Genomic DNA, 17705 nt, shown 5'->3' with positions numbered 1-17705 from the left:
GAAGCCTGCCCAGCCCCTCTCACCAAGCCAAGCCCCTCGATTTCAATGCTACCCTGTCCTTCCATGGTCTTCAGCATGGTATTGCCCACCTGCACCCTTGGTGAGCTGCTTCCCCCCGCCCCCGGCACCTGAGCTCAGAATCCTGCCTGTCTGTCTGTCTTGTTCACTTCTGTAGCTCCTAGGACAGTGCCTGTGCAAAGAAGGTGCTCAGCAAGGACTGTGCCAACTCTTGGAGCCAGGTGGGGATTGTCCGTGAGCAGATATCACAGTGATCCTCCTGCTGCCCCAGCCCTTCCCACTGGTCATGACCTTTCTGTGGTGGTAGTGTGACAAGTGTAGTAGTGATTTGACCATGAGCAGTCCAGTCACACTGGGGCATCCTCTGTCTTCCTTCGGGCCAGAGAAGAGGGAAAGGAGGGAGGGTCCTTTCTCCCGAGGGAGAACCCGGCCCTGGGCTGGGGAGTGGGGGCGGGGAAATCCCGCAGCCTCGGGCGGGGCGTGAGGAGTCAGAGCGGGCTGGATGGAGGGGGAGGGGGAGTCCTACCCCCACCTCAGGCTTCATGATGTCAGACTCTGCCCGTGCCTTTCCCAGTCAGGGACAAAGGCCCATTGAGAATGGGGTGGGGCTTGAACGCCTAGGTCCCAGAGGAGAGAGGGGCCTGGTGCCTGGGCTTTGGGGAGGACGCAGAGATCCCGGGGGGACTCATATGTCACAGCCTTCAGCGTCAACACCAGCCCCCTCGGGGTTGGGTGCTTGTGCAGTTTGAGGGTCTGTCATCCCTCTGGGTGTGAACTGAAGCCAGTCCCTGGGGGCAGGACACACAGGCAAGTGTGTCCCATAGAGGGCGCTATCACCAAGCTCTGAATTCTCGCGTCTCCAGCCTTCAGAGGATGGAGGACTGCAGAGTCCCTGCCAGCCGGAGGGCGAGATGTCACTCAGATCCAGCTACCAGTGCTGCCCGATCACCTGATTCTTCCAGACAAGGCAGGTGCGTTAGTTTGCTAGGGTTACTGTGACAAGGTATCATAAACTCAGTGACTCAAAAAACAGTTTATTGTCTCAAGGTCCTGGAGGCTGGAAGTCTGAAGTCAAGAGGGCCACATTGCCCCTCTTTATAAGTACAGAGGTCCTATTGGATTAGGACCCACCCTAATGACCTCATCTTAACTTGATTATCTCTGTGCAGACTCTATTGCCAAATAAGATCACAGAATCTGAGGTCCAGGGGTTGACTTCGACATTTAAATTTTAGAGGACTCAGTTCAACCCATTACAGCAGGAGTTCAGATTTTATGTGAAATATTTTGATCTTTAGGTATTAGCACAATTTTTCTCTAAAACACTGTGCAGACCAAGCAAAACTCATCTCAGGGCAGACTCAAGCCCTCAGGCCCACCTACTCCGTGTTCTCTGGAGTGGGAGCTGGTGCTTGGTCCAACCAGGAGGCAATCTCTCACCTCAGCCAGAGTTGGCAGCTTCACAGCAGGAGTCTTCAAAATGTGACCTGGGACCTTGTTAGAAATGCACCTTCTGGGCCCCACCCAGACCTGCTGCATCTGCATTTTACCAGGCCCTCGGGGAGATTCTGGTGCCCGCTAACTGCCTCACATCACTGGGACCACCCGGAGGACTGGCTAAGCTGAGAGAAAAGCACTGATGTCATTAAATGCAGTTAGCAATTTTGGGTCTCCCACCTCCTGGGCACTTATCAGGGGTCTTCAAGGCCTCCCCCTCCCTCTCCCCTGTCAATATAAATCCCTTACATTGACAAAGCATTTGACAATTTCCAAAACCCCTTCAAGACCCTCCCTCGCTCCTCCACAGCCCAGGGAGCCGAGTGCTGTAAACGCTTCTCTCCTCTTACAGAGGAGGAGGTGGGGTTTCAGAGCAGGGAGAGGATGCCAGCGAGATCCCGCAGCAGAGAGGAGGCCAAGTTCCCCACTTCGCCTTCCTTACCCGTCCTTTGGTCTCCATTCAGGAAAACCTCTCCCAGAGGACCAGCCTCTCGTGGCTTCCAAGGCAGGAGCTGACGATGCACAGGGCTGAGCTGGCTCCCAGCTGGGTTTAGTTTGGCTCCCAGCGTGTTGATTTTTTTTTTTAAATCAGATTCCTTTCATCATCTGCCAAACTGATTATTTTAAAAATCAGGAAATTGCCGATAAACATAAGGATTGCCACCTTCTCTGGAAAAGAAGCTCCAGCTATGTTTGGCCTGCCTTTGGGCATGGCACCCATGCCTGGCAGCCTCTTTCTGTGGGGTCCCAAGCCTCCCCCCTGCCTATCATTATGAAACATTGAGGCCAAGTGGCTTTATCATCATTCTAGTCCTGATGTGTTTTCTTGGGCTAAGGAGATAGTGAAATGTGTCTTGCATCTCTTTTTCTATCAAAGTGGGGAAATTAGATCAATTGAGAGGGATACAATTTTTCTTTTTTTTTAAATTTTATTTATTAAAGTGTAGTTGATTTATAATGTCAGTTTCAGGTGTACAGCAAAGCGATTCAGTTATATATATGTATGTATTTCAGATTCTTTTCCACTATAGCTTATTACAAGAAATTGAATATAGTTCCCTGTGCTATACATTAGGTCCTTGCTGTTTATCTATATTATATATACTAGTGTGTTTCTGTTAAACCCAAAGTCCTAATTTGAGAAGGATACAGTTTTCAAGAGGAAAGGGAGGGAATTCAACCCCTTGTGGAGGGGAATAAACAGTTCCCATGTGTCTCCCATGCAATGTGTGTCCTTATTGAGAGAATGCAAGTTTAGAGGCTCCTGTGGAACAAATTCATCACACCTCACTTGTTTACTGCACCTGTCTGGTCCCTGAAGGCCAGTGATTCTCAAACTTTTTGGTCTCAGGACCCCTTTATACTCTGAAAAATTATTGCAAACTCCAAAAACCTTTAGTTTTACTGAGTTATATCTATTGTTGCTTAATGTATTAGAGATTGAAAGTGGGAAATGTTTAAAGCACAGGATACACAAGCACACAATCCACTGGCCGGGAGAGTGATGACGACATCACATGTCCTGGGGCCTCTGGGAAGCTCCGCTGTACGCTCACGAGAGAACAAGAGTGAAAAAGTGGTAACATCTTAGTAGTTTCCACCTTGTGGAGCCCTGGAGGAGTCCCCAGACCTTACTTTGGGAACTCTGGCTAGGCATTTGAATTTGTACCCTTGTTTTAAGATTTCAAGGAGGAAACTTCAACTTTCATTCCCTGCTGCTATGACATAAATTCGAGGTGTTTTGAGGTCGGGGAAGAAGAGAAAACAAATTCCCTCCACCAAGCCTCCAAGCTTCCTTGCAACCCTTTGCAACACACCAACCCCGCACACCTCACCAAGCTCTGGCCCCTCACAAGACAGGGGCCGCAGCGAGTCTCCGGTACAGGCTTTTGTCAAGGAGAAAAGAGAACACAGACTTCGGTTTGGAAAATAAAAGCGTGAACCAGCCATTTTATTCCAAGACCATTCACCGAATGTTGGAAGGCAGCGGGAATAAATAAGTGGTTGGGGGACAGGGCGGCTCTATGTCTTGCAGCACATCCCACACTTTGATTTGTGACAGCAGCCGCAGCAGAACACGCAGATGGGGAAGTGGGTGTCTCGCCTCCTTAGCCTCTGGACCACGGGCTGTGGGCAGGAGGGGCGCGTGAGCGAGGCCTGGGCGTAGGGAAGGCAGGGGGTGGGGTGGGGTGGGCTCAGAAGAGGGTGTCACGTGTTCTCACCGTTAAGCCAGCTGCAACTCCAGCTGCGTCCTGGGTCTGGAGGTCTGCAAGCTGTCTTGTCTGTGAAAGCCAAAGAGGTACTGAGGATGGCAGGGCCCGGGCGGAGCCTCAGACTTGCTCCCACCAGCCAGCTCGTCCCCAGGTGGTTAGCATCCCCTGGCTCAGCTGCAATCTTTGGAGTGAACTTGCTTTCTGGCCTCTTCTCATCATCCCACAGGTGGGTCTCCTGCCTCCAACATCCCAGATCTGTCTCCTCCTCTCTCCACAGCTGTTAACCCTTCCAGAGCATTCTCCCTGGCCTGGATGCTTGCCCCTTGCCAGCATCTCATCCCTTACAATCCATTCCCCAACACATTATCAGTCAGTTCTCAGCTTTCCCCATTTCAAAAGCCTGCAGGGCTTCCCCTGCATTTGGAGGAAAATCAGTGTTTGCACAGTTGCCCACAAGACCTGGCATGACCACGGTTTGGTCTCCAAGTACCATCTCCTTCACTCACCAAGCCCTCCGATCCTCAAGTCCACCACACCTGCCCCCACCTCCGTCTTGGCTTGCGGCCCCCTTCTCTTACTCTCCAAGTCATAGGTCAAGTAACATTTCCTCACAAAACAGCCCTTGATTCCATCTAAAGCAGCCCCCCCCCCGCAAACTCATCATTACTCTACCACCATCTTTTAGTTATTCATGAAGAGCACTCAATAAACACAAGAGTTTACTTTTTTTAAGTTCACCGACTGATTCCCTGACCATGACGTAAGCTCTATGAGAATATCTCCTCTCATCTCCTTTGTTCACTGCTTGATCTCCACTGTCTAGAATAGGACCTAACACAGAGCGGGCACTCAGTAAATCACTGTGGAATTAGACTGGGGTCCCCTGGTTGCTGCCACTCAGTACCCCATCTCTGCCCTTGAAGCAGCTGCCCGTCCCCCTTGCCCTGCCCAGTCCTGAGCTTGGCCCTGTGCTGGGGTCTCCAGCTGCCCTCAGCAGCCCCCTCCCAGGGGCCTGGCTCTCCCTTCCGATTCCAGCTGCCCAGCCGGTCCCCGGCCCAGGGGGTTCTCACCTGGTGCGGGAGAACGGAGCCACTGGTCAGGCTGGCCAGGAGGAGCAGCAGGAGGCAGGCAGCCCGGATCTGCATGTTCAGTGCCATTTTGCCGTCTGTCTGGCTGTCCAGTTGTCAGGTGGAGGACTGGCTCTGCCGTCTGGGGACCCAGTTACAGTTGCTTTTATGGGACCTCCTGGCGGGGCGGGGATGCTAAGCCCCCTCCCCTTTGGCCCCACTCATTTCCAAGAAGGTGGTGGCGCCGAAAAGGCGGGAGAGATAAGCGGGAACCGAGTAGCAGGGAACAGGGTTGTGTCACCAGCAGATGTGTGTCCAGGAGGTGGGGCAGCCGCGGCCACAGACACATGCCTCTGGCCAGCCACCTGGGAAACACTTTCCCCAACGTGACATCACCCTGTTGATCTCAGAAAAAAATTCCCTTTTGACCCAGGAGCTGAACTGGTCACTAAGCAGGAGCAAGGTGTCCTCCTCCCCTAAACTTCCCGGAGGATGGCTGTCGCCTGCCAGGTCCCTGGGGGGTTCACTTCTGGGAGGGGTCACTGTGACGGCCACGTGCAGGAGAGTGTGTCTGCAGGAGCCCCCAGCATGCATGTGGGGTTTTTCCAAGTGTCAGAACCTTAAGTTGTGGTCCTGGTGTCTGGGAAATGTTCTTGTGAACTTTTGGCCAAAAAGATGGCAATGACAGTGACAGCTACCATCTGACAACTGCACCTTAGAGGCAAGCAGATGTAGTGACTCCTGTGTTAACTCAGCCCATGGGACCCTCCTCTGAGCAGCTCCTGCCTGCCCCAGTCCTGGCTCTGCTCTGTATTCAGGGGCCCTAGATGCCTTCTCAGCTGCTGACCCCTGGCTGGCCAGCTTCCCAGACCCTGCCCCTGAGACAGAAGCCCACTCTGCCCACCTGAGACTGATTCCCTTCACTTTACAGGAGAGGAACTTAAGGCAAAGATGAGGGCTCTGCCCAATCTTGCCTGGTCAGAGGCAGAGCTGGGCTTCCAGCCTGACCGGGGCCTGTGCCCTTCTCACCAGGCTCTCCTGCCTCCCTGAAAACATAGGAGGGCACAGGGGTCTGCTGGATCTGGCTCATAATGGCTCCACAAGTAGACTGTGCGTGTCTCATGCCAGTTCCAGTCAGGGGCACTGTGCAGGTACCTGGAACCAGCAGCGATGGGGGTACAGGAGTACTTACACTGCAGACATCAGTGAACACTACAAACCAGGCTTTTCTTCAGAGAGCCAGTCCCCTACACTCCACTGGAAGGGGAACTGACTGTGGCAGCCTTACCCCTACCTATGACCAAACCACCTTACGGTGCACATGGCCCGGAACAGCAAACCTTGACTCCGGAGACAAGCCCTTGGCCATTTTCCCTCTCCCACTCACTCCAGGGCCATCTGGTGTCAACCCTACCACCAGAGCCTGGGTACGGGGCTGCCAAGGGATGAACATTCTTCCCAGCCCTGAATTCCTGCCAGGGCCCGCTGGAGCAGCACAGAAACAGGGGGCCTCCAGAAAGTAACGCTGCTCCCTGCCACCTGCCTCCCCATTTACTCCACCTTAGGGTCCCCCTGCTGCACACACCCTCACTCTCAGCAAGACAGGCTCAGAGGAACAGCCAGGAAAAGGAGACAGGGCTCTGGGAGAGAAGGAAGGGACCAGCGGGGGGCATCTGGGGTGGGCGCAGCGGGGCGAGCCCAGCAAGGTGATCAGACTCGGCAGGCCTAGGTTCTTGGAGTGGCTGGAGTTGCACACAGGTTGAGGTTGAGTCTGGTGAGGGGCCGCACACTCACCCCCAGGGGCCACAGCAGCATCCCCCAGCACCGCTAGGCATCACTGCATCTCGGCTCAGGCCAGGTTTCATCATCAGCCAGGGGCAGGGGTCACAGCACAGGCGCCAGAGCTACAGCGCAAGGCGACAGGCTGACGGGCCAAGCCTGGCTTCCTGGCCATCTGCCCTCCCTGGGGGTGGGGGGCTCAAGGCCAGGCCCCACCATTGGCTGGTGAGGAGGGGAGGGCGTCGGCCTGGAGGGGCAAGGCCAAGAGCCAGTCTTGTTTTTTTATGAACTGGTGACATGGGAGACCCCAGTCTCTCCTCCAAAAACATGGGACGTGTCCTTGACCCCAGCTCCCCCTGCCCCCACGCCATACATGCACACCTGGGGCCTCAAAGAGGCTCCTCATTCCTTAATTTCACCATCCATATCATCAACAGATTGGGTAACAGGCAGTACAGGATGGCAGGGACTGGAACACCAACACAGCAGCTGAGGCCCTATCCTCAGGAGCTCTGCACCGGCCCCAGACCCCCTCCCCATACCCCAGATGGACAGATACACAGACAGACAAGGCGGGGCCACATGGGGCCAGTTTATTGCAGTTAAATACCTCTCTCTCTCTATTTTTTTTTTTTGTCCATTTCTCCATAAAGAAAATTAAAACACACTCACACACCCAAAGGGGAGCAGGGTTCCAGAAACAAGAGGTGGGGTGGGACATGGCCTCCCTGCTTAGGTCCAGGCCCCGGGGACCCCCATAGGCTCCCCTCCTTCCCGTAAGCACCCTGTCTCAGTACCTCTAGAGACCAAGGAGGCAGAGGCATATGGCAGGGCCTCTGTCCTCCTCCCTTTTGCCTCCGGGCGAGACCAGTAGAAGTGCCGGGGCTTCGTGGGGGCCGCCAGAAGGGAGACAGACAGTCGGGGGAGGGGGGGTCATCCTTTCCAAGTTGAGGAGAGCGGTGGGCGCTTATCCACAGAAATGCATGATTTCTCTCCGTTTTTTGTTAAAAATCTACTATAAAAAAACGCAGCTGGGGGAGGGGCGTCTGTCCCTCTCTGTGCTAAGGGCTGGGGAAGGGGACAGCGGAGGCCAGAGCCCCCGCCGCACGGTGGGGTGGGCGTCACTGCCGCGCGCTCTCGCCCACCATCTCCAGGTTGTGCTGCTGCAGCTGGGCGCGGAGCACGGCGTTCTCGTTCTTCAGCTCCTCGATCTGCGACACGACAGGGGACAAGCAGCCCGGGGCTGGCTCCCCGCGTCCTGGGGTTCCTGCCCCCCGACAGCCCGCGGCCTGGGCCTCACCTGCTGCCTCAGGAGCTCGTTGTCCATCTGCAGCCGCTCGGCCTCCTTGAAGGTCTCCTGCATGCGCTGGTTGGTCTGGCGCAGCTCCCGGATGTAGTCGCAGGCCTTGGACAGGATCCCGCCTTTACTCTGCGGGGTGGGCACCCGTCAGCCGGCGCCGCCCGGCCTCAGCCCACCGGCACAGCCCAGGACGGGCCGCCCGGGGCTCTGCGGGCCAGCCGCAGCCCCGAGGGCAGAGGGGCCGGAGGACACTTACCGCTCCCGTCTTGCTATTATCCGCATTACAATCTGGAATGATTTTTGAAAGCTGGACGATCCAGTTGTTGATCTTGTCTCTTCGCCTCCGCTCCACTGCGGGAATGACAGCAAGAACAAGGCTGTGGTCACAGGGCTTCCTCTGCGCCGAGGCCATTTACCCCCAAGGCACATGCCAGGAGACCCAAGGCCACCGAGGCCCAGCGCGGGCCCAAGGTCACCATAAGCCAGCACAGGGCCGGGATCTGAACCCAGGCAGCCTCCCGGGAGGAACAAAGAAACTCTCGCCATCAAGGGCCACAGGCACCTGAAGGGCAGAACCAATGGCTGGGGGCTGTGGGGATCGTTCTGTTTCCCTGCCCCGTAGGTTTTAAAAAATTTGAGCCAACATTTAGAATTCCACATAACAACTGGCCTCTTCTGAGAAATGGAGGTGTGACTACGGTGGGCACATATTCTTGGGAGGCAAGACCAGGCCAGAGCCCCTGTACACAGGACCCAGCGCCCCTCTCCAGTCCCCATGGCCCCTGCGTCTGATTCTCCACAATCCTCGGGTCTCCCCTGTGTTCTGGGGCCCATGATCTTGTCTTCCTCTTCACCCTGAAAATGACAGTCTGAACAAGCCTCACATCTACTTAAAATCCTTCTCCAGGGCCCCAGTAGCAATCTCAGCAACCCAGGCTGGCACTGGACCACCCAGGAACAACATGAACCCTATCCTGAAGGCCAGGTTTGCAAACTAGTGGTAGGTTTTACTTAAACGGTCCAGATTTGTGGTTTTATTTCATAAAACACCACCATCTCACTATGTCTGCTGAGTCAAGTGGCAGCTGCCCCCTTCAGACAGGGCTCACGTGTCTTCACTCTGGCTCCTTACCAGGCCCATGTCACGACCTGTGACAGCAGCCTGCCGTCTGCCCACATTGCAGGCCAAGACCCCTGTTTGGCTTCCTGAGCAAAGCCCTTCCTTACCCACTCTGCCCAGCAACAGGTCCTGCTGAGGACACACAAGTCCCCACCCCACCAATCCCCAACTCCCCTGCCAGGACGGCCCACGAACAAATGAAGGCAGTGTTTGTGGAGGAGGGGGGACAGGGCTGTTAAGTGGGATCTGGAAAGGAGAGCGAGAGGGCATTTTCTTGGGGTTGGGTGAGGGTCTAGGGGAGGAAGACAAAGGTGGGGTGGGCCAGAAGCACGTCCCTTACTCCTCATCTCTTCTGAGGCCAGCACTGCCACACAACCCAGCTGTTCCCTCAAAGAACGTGCCTGGCCACTCACAGGCAAACCCAACTGTCTTGTCCTCTCCTGCTGCTCGGTCCTGTCCATTCGGTGCTGGCCAGTCTTTCCCCACCTCCAAGTGTCACTCACTTTGGCCTAGGTGACAACACTCTTCCACACAGACCCTCCTTCTCCCTCTCTTCTTTCCACCGAAACTTCCCCCAGACCACGGTCAGAACGGTGCCCAGGCTGGAGCTTCACCTGATCCTGGCTCTAGGGTCAGCCAGTGCACAGAACCTGGGCCCCATTATTCGTGCTGAGTGAACCTCCCTGGCAGGGACAGCCATGCCCTACAGTCTCCGGGAACTCCGTGGCCCAAAGCAGCAGCAGAGCTGAGTCTAGCCGGGGCCTGGCAGCACCGCCACCACATAGCCGGCAGCATGTTTGGGTCTAAGGTTCCAACGGAGGATCTCGACGGCAGACGGTGTCTCAGCCTGTCTCTACCCTTATGCAGTCCGGCATCCCCGGGCCCGGGCACCAGGCTGCAGCTCTACCCCACGCACTCACTTCAGGCCACTGGGGCGGGGTTGGGGGGGAGGCGTGGCACACCTTCCTCAGTTCCCATTTACTTCTTTAAAATGGACTGCCCACCCTGCTGTGCGCAGGGCACTCCACGAGGCCGGAGTCCATGGTGGACTCAACCTCTGTCCTGCTGGCACTCACAGCACCACCAGGAAATGCACGTGAACAGGAGACACTGACACCACAGGATTACGTGTTATAACCAAAGGCTGTACTGAGTGCCCGGGCAATGCCAGGGTGGAGCAATGCCAAGAGTGAGAGTGAGAGTGGGGTGGGGTGTTTCTGCAAAGAAAGGCTTAGAAAGGAAACATTTGGGCTGGTTTCTGAGAGGAGGGACATAAGGTAGACAGGTGTCAAAAAGCCGAGAAATGAGGGGTAAGGGTATAGCTCAGTGGAGGTCCTGGGTTCAATCCCCAGGGCCTCCATTAAAAACAAACAAACAAACAAACAAAAAACAAAACCAGAAACAGTGACACGGGAATACTTTGGTCGGTAGGGGAGAGGGGCAGGGTGGCAGGAAAAGGTTGTAAAAACCAGTTGTGAAGGACCTGAATGTCCCACCAGCAGGTCTGGACCTCATCTTCTCTTCCCCAGGGGTCTAGGCCCTCGAGTCTAGGGCCTTTTCATCCCTCTGTGGTGATGTAGTCAGGCCTGCAGCTTGGGCAGACTGAAATGGAGGAGGATCAGTTAAAACCCAGGCCATGTCCGTTCCACAGAGTGCTTCAGTCTTATTCACAGAATATTCAAAACATAACTTAGAAGGAAAATCTGCAGACTGATGGGAGAAACAGACAGATTCACAAACAGAGCTGGAAACATCAACTCCCCTTCTCAGTAATGGGCAGGACAAGGAGACAAAAAAATCAGGACTGAAACCTGAACACTGTCAAGCAACTTGACCCAGTTATCGCTGAGGGAACACTCCACACACAAGAGCAGATAGCCACGCTTCTCAAGTGCACACAAAAACTTTTACTAAAATAGACCACGTCTGGGGCCATAAAATAAATCTCGATAAATTTCAAAGAACTGAAATTATATCCATAGGGTATGTTCTCCAATCACAACGAAACGAGATTAAAGTCATTAACAAAAAGACACTCAGAAAATCCAGAAGTATTTATAAATTAAACACACTCCTAAATAACCCAAGTCAAAGAAGAAATTAGGAGAAAAGCTAGATGTTTTGAACTGAATGATAATGAAACACAACATATATCCAGACGGGACGTAGCTAAAGCCGTGTTAGATTGCAATCTGCAACAATAAAGGGATGTACTGAGAAAAGAGAAAAGCTTGAAGTCATCCTTAAAAGTGGGGAGCAGGGGGAACCCCAGCATATTTAACTCAAATTAAATAGAAGGAGTAAATTAGTAAGAGTGAAAACCAATTAAATAGAAAAAGTAATTCAAAAATCAGATTTCACATCAAGTTCTGGATCTCTGGCTTCTCAGAGGTTCTGGCAGCAGTGGCTGGTGCTGGGAGGCTGCCCGTCAGGTGGGACACACAGGTCCCAGTTCACCGTGGGCCATCCACCCACTTCCCACCACACCAAGTGTACTTAGTCCCTCAGGGCCCCGCAGGACTTCGCAGCCCAGAGATGGGCTCCTGTGGTACCAAGAAATGTGGGAAAGAGGGAATACAGGAGAAAGAGCAGATTTGAGGTCCATTCCACCTCAGCACAGCCTCTCAGGACTTGCGGACGTGAGGGAAGAGGGCAGAGCTGGAGGTGGCCGGGCTCTCAGGCCCGGCTGGGTAATCGTGACATGGGCAACTTCTGCTGCTCTGGAAGAACCAATGCTGCACAGGAGCCTCGGGGGAGGATGGGGGACAGGTTCTGTTTTGGACAAGTTGGGTTCAAGGTGTTTCAAGGACATTTAGAAATGGAGATTCTGAAAGGGCACTTCAACATGCGGGCCCGGAGCTCCAGAGAGATGGCGCAGAGACAGCTCTGTGCGCTGTCAATATGCAGGGGGCGGGGGAGGCCCTGGGAGGACACCGAGGAGCAGGTGTCCTTCTTGGAGGGCCTTTTTGGAGTCACATACTTTTCTGGAGAAAGCTCGCAGACCCTCTCCCGGGAGAATTGATGAACACTGACAACTGGGGACAGGGTCTTGGGGACAGTGACCAAACCTGGGCCTAATGTTTCACTCTCCCGAGGTCACTGAAAGGAGGTGCCGGGCCGTAAGAACCACCAACAGCCAAAGCAGTTTCTAAGCTCACCTGCTGTGAAGAGTCACCTGGGGAACTGGTTGAGACAGAGACTCCCAGGCTTCCTTCTGACCTGCCCATTCAGCGATTCGTAGGGACAGTCTGCAGATCATGATTGTTAACAAGTTTCCCAGAGTGACTGGGGACCCCTCCTCTGAGGAAGGAGAAGCAAGGAGTGTAGGAGAACCAGACAGGTAGAGCAGAAAGGAACATTCCCGAAAGGAGGGAACAGGCAGGGTCAGATGCTTGGAGCGCAGACAAGAAAGGAAGCCAGTGAACTTGGCAATGAGGTCGTCGTGGGTGACCTTAAATGGAGCCGTTTTGGTGGAGAAACCAGACTGCCCATGGTACATGGGGGATGGCGGGGGGGGTGGTTGTCAAACACTCCGCAGGTTTGGAGAGGGGGCAGGCTGCACATGGAGAGCAAGGGCAAGGTTATGAGCAAGACTGACTTATAGCACGAGAAAGATTCAAGACTGTTTGGAAGTGGATTAATCCTCTGAGAGGCTAAGAGTGAGAGTGGGGAGGTGGGTGGCTGGGTGGTACCCCCAGAGCTGTTTGCTACAGTCTTACCAGGAGGCACACACCCTGCTGGGGGGCTCAGTCGCAAAGCACTGCATCCTTGCTATGAGCCTCTGGGGTAGTTGCGCTAAGTCATTCTTACAGGAGACTATGAACAGGCAGAGAGAGTAAGAACCAGCCTAAGGTCACACAAGCAGTCAGCAGCAGAACCAAGACTGCCCGGGTAGCCAGTCAGAGGCCCCTCAAACCTGCCACACCCAAAACCAAGCTCCAACTCACCCCTTCCCTTTAAACAGACCTGACCCCGTCATGAAACCCTGATTCAGAAAACCTTGATTGTTCAGCCTTAGAATCTTCTCCCTACCCGCCCCCAAGTCCTTTTCCTGTCCTGTCTGAGGTTCACGTCTGCAGTCACCGCCCATTTTCCTAGACTCTGGTGTCGCATCACCCTTACCACCCAGCCTCCACACACAAATCTTCTGCTGGCTTCCCTTCAAACTAGAATAAAGATCCCAGAGGGGGGGTGACCTCAGGAAAGCCTCTGACAAGGCCCCATGTGGTCTGGCCCTGGCCAGTCCTCCCACAACCCCGCCAACTTCCTCTTTCCTTTCCCGAATTCTGCTTGTCTCCAAACACACCAACCAAGTGTGTGCCAGCTCAGGCCTGGGTGTTGACACTTGCTGCTCCCCTCTACCTGGGACTCCTCCTCGGGAACGTGGCTGGCCCACTCAGGCCTCAAGTGTCACTTCTAGAAAAGCCTAGAGATCACACTGCCGCCATAACCCTGCACCTCCTTTCCTGGCCTTACGTTCCTTTAAGTGATTTATGACTTTCACTACCTGATGTTACTTTGTAGCTTTGTGTAGTTTCTGTCTCTCCCACTGGAGTGAACGCCCTGGGAGGGCCAAGCTGTCATCTGTTCTGTTATCTGCTGTATCCGAGGCCTACCACAGGGGCTGGCACATAGTATGTAACATATCTGCTGGGTGAACGCTTAAGCTCACCGAGCAGCTGAACACAGCTGCATGAGTCCAGCCCCAATCAAACATCTTCTGGACTCTCAGGGCCTTGCCCTGACATTCAAGGCCCTCCTTGACCCTCCCAGCTCTCTCCCAAGCATTCCACATGGAACCTCTGCCATAAGCCAACCAGCACCCCCAAAGCAGCCTCACTCCACCCTGCCTTCCTGCGCTTCCCTCTGCCAGACAGGCACTCCCAAAGGCCACCTCCCTGGAGAAATGTCACCTGACCCCGAGTCATTGTTCTGTCAGACACCAGGCTGAACTACCCTGAGCTTTGGTGACACTCCAGACCCGGCCCCAGACCTGACACAGAACATGTACTGTCCAGCCTAGACTCCACCTTCAGGAAATATCTGCTGAGTGACATGTGTGGGTGGAAGTGTCCCCTGGACTGGTGAGTGGCTACGTCCACTGCAGTGGCTGCTGATGGGGTTGGGGACTGGGGTACCGCATGGAGGGCCAAAGTGACCTGAGGGTGGGATTTGGTAAACACCAACTGAGAAGGACAGGATGCTCCAGCCTCAGCCAGAGGCACAGCTTCCTGCAGTTTCATCTTCCGCCGTGCCCTCTCTTAGAGCAGAGCCATTTTCGGAAGCCAGGCTGGCAGGGCAATGAAGGACTTGAGCAAAAGAGCTGTCATGTGGGAAGGCAGGCCCAGGAGAGTCCGAGAAACCCAGCATTTCAAGAGGAGCAGAAAAGCCATACGTGAATGTGAAGCTTGCCATTTAAAACACTGGTGGTTAACTCAAAGTCACCAGCCACGATGACAAACCACTGCAGCTGGTACCTCCTGCCTACCTGCTCCTGACAATGAACTTCTCCTCCGTTTCTACCTTCCCAGCCTTCAACAAACACTCCTTGCAGCACACCCACTGAACTATGACTTCCAGCACCGGGCACGGCCGTGCCTGTGAGGCCCAGGTGCTCCATCCTGACCTTACCTTCATTGTGCTGAGCTCTCCTCCTCTCGTCCCGTGGCGTTCTCGTTCCATCGATTTTCCTAGAAGAGGATGGAAAAAATGGGCTCGAGTCATCTCAGGGCCGTTTGTCCCAATGTTTATTAAGGAGTCAGACTTAGAAATTATCTCTGCAAAATAAATCCACATGGAGAGAGAAAAAGGATATCTTATTTACTTTAACTAGGGAAGCAGAAACTGACCACAAAATACACCAACTGCCTGCTGTGTGCTCAACTGCCTAGCTCCCATTCCAGAAGACCTTCCCTTTCTGGGGCCCCCGCACCAGGCCCTCCCAGTGTCCTCTACTCCTGGGGCCAGGTCTCCTGCACATACGGGGAGTAGGGGTGCGTCCGGGGTGCAATTGTCCTCTGTGTTCCTGTCTGAAGCACGTCCTGGGGCGTCATCATGACATAAAACTGGCCTGCAAGAAAAGCGGGGGTTAGTGCTACAAATGGGGACAGAGTCAGAACTGGCTGGGGGCTTCCCTCCCTGCTAGGCCTGTTGCCTCCCCTGCCTTCCGCCCTGGCCCCTTCCTTCCTTTACCTCCGGCCTGCAAGCTCTGGTCTGTGGTCTGTACGGACACAGCCGTGGTATCTCCCACACTGGACGCTGGGAAATAGGCAAATCGTGCCTCCCCACTGACAGCCTCAGCTGCCGGGCTGCCACCATTGCTGAAGGGATTTTGGATTACAGCCTAAGGGGTAGGAGGACACAGAGGCCACCCTTAGCCATCTTTGTTCCCCAACCCATCTTCTAGTTGCTGTGTTTGATGTTTATCGTATTCTCTACAGAGAGTAGGTAACTCCTCTGTGTGTGCCACTCTTCCCTGTGTCTCACAGCCCTGATACTTGGCAGGTACTCAGCAATCACTTGGTGAACTGACCCACTTTTAACTCTAAAAGGCTTTCCTGTTACCATGATCCCCATTTTACAGAAAAAGAGAAAAAAATATGCTCCAAAAGTCTTGCCCAAAGTTTCACTGTGCAAAACAGGGATTTGACCAGAAGACCTGAAGGCAGCATCTGTGTCCCACCTGCCCTACCCTTGGGGCTCCCCCAAAACAGAGTCAGTGTCCCTTCTCCATCCCCCCAGGGGTTACTGGGCACCTACCAGTGGGAAGGGCGCTGCGGGACCTGGGGGCACAGAGGCAGCAGCGGGGCCGGGGCGCTGGGTGGCGCCATCCACACCCACCTGGGTCACAGCCTGCTGCCCCCCCGCGAAGGCAGCCGTAGACACGACGCTGACGGCGCCTGCTGTGTCGCCCTGGCCGTCCAGCTGACCATCAGTCACCTGGACTACGCGGTATGTCACCTGCAGGGGGCGGCAGAGCAGCGAGACCCGCGCTGGGGCCCGGGCAGGGGCCAGGTCCGAGCCCCTCCCAGCCCGCCCGCTCAGCCCTGGGCTCAATCCTCCACTTCCCCGCCGGGGCCCGGGCCCGCAGCCTCACCTGTCCTCCATTATTCTCTGTGCGGAATTGGTACTGGATGTTGTGGTCGCCGAACGCCGCCTGCTGGACGCTGGCGATGGCCACCGCCGTCTGCTCCTCCGCCCCAGGGCCGTCCCCGCCTGCGGTCGGAGGAGGGTAGGGGGGATGGTCAGAGGTGGCGCGGGCCGGGGCGCCCCCAGTGCCCACCTCGGGCGCAGGCCGCGGCCCCGGTGAACCCCGCGAGCACTCACCTTCCTGCAGCTCGACACCCTCCTCTGCCTCGGGTCCCTTATCGTGACTGCGGGGAGGAAGGGAAGAAGAGGGGGTCAGGGCCAACCGCTCCCCCGCCCCCCTGCCCAGGTGCAGGACTCCCATGCCGCCCGGCCCAGTCTGGGGCTGGGGCTCCGCCGGGACCGGGGGCCAGGGGTATTTCGCGCGGGTCCCCCCTCCCTCGCGGCCTCCATTTTGAGCTGGGCCCGGCGGCCGCTGGGGATCATGGCGGCCCGGCCGCTCGGCCAAAGGGCCGGGGCTGGGCGCGCGGGGGCACGGACCGGCCGGGCGTCCTTACCTGGAGGCTGCAGCAGCGGTGGCCGAGGCAGCGGGATCCAGACCCGGGTCCAGCATGTCCATGGGGGGGTGGGGGCGGGGGGGGCGCCGGGCCCGGGGGGGAGGGGAGGGGAGGGGAGGGAGGGAGGGGAGGGGGCGGGCGGCCGGGGGGGCCCCGAGCCCGGCGCTCACGCCGCGCGGCAGGAGGGGACGGAGGAGACACGGGAGCCGCTCGCGCTGATCACGGGGACAAACAGTGGGGTCATGTGAGGAGGAGATGCCGCCGCCGCCGCCGCCGCTGCTCCTGCAGCCGCCGCCGCCGCCTCCGCTCGCTCGCCCGCGGGCCGGCTCCGGGCAGCTCTAGGCTCCGGAACGCAGCGAGGCCGCCCCCCGCCCGCTGCACGCGGCCCTTGGGCCTCCTTCCCTGAGCAGCCGCCGCCGCCGCCGCGACTTTTTTCCAAGACCCGGCCCGCCCTGGATGGCCGTCGCCTCTCCCCTGGATCGCCGGCTCGCGCGTCCGCCGCCCGGCCTGGCCCAGTCCGGCGGCGGATCGCTGCTGCAGCGGCCGCCGCTTTCTATTTTTTCCCCCTTTTTTTTCCTCCTTTACTTGAGCTGCGCGCGCGCGGCGGCGGCGGCGGCGCGAGCCCGGGGCCGACGCGCGCTCGGGGGGAGGGCAGCCCCCGGGGAGCGCGCGCGCTGTCTGTCTCGGATGGAGGGCGGGCGCGCGGGCCGGGTCTCGGTGGGGCGGGAGGTCGCCGCCACCGCCTTCGCGGACGCCCGGCATCCGCCGGCAGGCCGCCTGGGTGGAACGCGGGCCCGGATGGAACGCCGGGGGACCCGGAGGAGGGGCTCTTGTCGCCGAGGACGAGGCAGGCGGCGGGGTTTGGAGACAGAAAAGTAGGTCGTGGGGGAGGGGAGAATGGGGTGGAAGGGAAGAGGAGCGCGCGCGCGCGCCCCCGGTGGTAGGGCTGAAATGCGCGATGGCGGGGCCGCGAAGCGCATGCGCACATCTGGGCGGGGCCGGGGCGCGCACGCAGGGCGGGGCGGGGCCAGCGTGGGGCACGTACTCCTGGCCTCGGAGACTGGGAGA

The 17705-nt window shown here is 56.7% G+C and overlaps 2 protein-coding genes across 2 annotated transcripts; both read right to left on the bottom strand.

The window, feature by feature from the left end:
* Positions 1 to 3436: 3436 nt before the first annotated feature.
* Positions 3437 to 7033, bottom strand: HAMP (hepcidin antimicrobial peptide). The gene is made up of 4 exons (XM_031456966.2): positions 6590 to 7033; positions 4799 to 4937; positions 3738 to 3797; positions 3437 to 3642 (listed from the first exon to the last, which is right to left on the bottom strand). Exons 2-4 carry the CDS (start codon positions 4883 to 4885, stop codon positions 3538 to 3540), a joined length of 252 nt encoding a protein of 83 aa, XP_031312826.1. The 5' UTR covers positions 4886 to 4937; positions 6590 to 7033; the 3' UTR covers positions 3437 to 3537.
* A 107-nt stretch (positions 7034 to 7140) lies between these two features.
* USF2 (upstream transcription factor 2, c-fos interacting) lies at positions 7141 to 17229 on the bottom strand. Its single transcript, XM_031459194.2, has 10 exons — positions 16638 to 17229; positions 16321 to 16367; positions 16091 to 16209; positions 15754 to 15954; positions 15187 to 15337; positions 14977 to 15064; positions 14626 to 14684; positions 8131 to 8225; positions 7875 to 8003; positions 7141 to 7785 (listed from the first exon to the last, which is right to left on the bottom strand). Exons 1-10 carry the CDS (start codon positions 16697 to 16699, stop codon positions 7696 to 7698), a joined length of 1041 nt encoding a protein of 346 aa, XP_031315054.2. The 5' UTR covers positions 16700 to 17229; the 3' UTR covers positions 7141 to 7695.
* Between the last annotated feature and the right edge of the window lie 476 nt (positions 17230 to 17705).

Source organism: Camelus dromedarius, chromosome 9, assembly GCF_036321535.1.
Source record: "Camelus dromedarius isolate mCamDro1 chromosome 9, mCamDro1.pat, whole genome shotgun sequence".
NCBI classification, from domain to species: Eukaryota; Metazoa; Chordata; class Mammalia; order Artiodactyla; family Camelidae; genus Camelus; species Camelus dromedarius.
The sequence above is the reverse complement of the archived record's forward strand: the minus strand, read 5'-3'. Positions and strand labels throughout refer to the sequence as shown.

Coding starts and splice junctions, on each gene's coding strand:
- HAMP (XM_031456966.2), bottom strand. CDS start 4,885: ATGGCACTGAACATGCAGATCCGGGCTGCCTGCCTCCTGCTGCTCCTC. Junction 3,798..4,798: donor GCTCCGTTCTCCCGCACCAG/GTGAGAACCCCC, acceptor TGGCTTTCACAG/ACAAGACAGCTTGCAGACCT. Junction 3,643..3,737: donor GAGTTGCAGCTGGCTTAACG/GTGAGAACACGT, acceptor TCCTGCCCACAG/CCCGTGGTCCAGAGGCTAAG.
- USF2 (XM_031459194.2), bottom strand. CDS start 16,699: ATGGACATGCTGGACCCGGGTCTGGATCCCGCTGCCTCGGCCACCGCT. Junction 15,955..16,090: donor CAGAGAATAATGGAGGACAG/GTGAGGCTGCGG, acceptor CGCCCCCTGCAG/GTGACATACCGCGTAGTCCA. Junction 8,226..14,625: donor GAGAGCTCAGCACAATGAAG/GTAAGGTCAGGA, acceptor TCATTCCCGCAG/TGGAGCGGAGGCGAAGAGAC.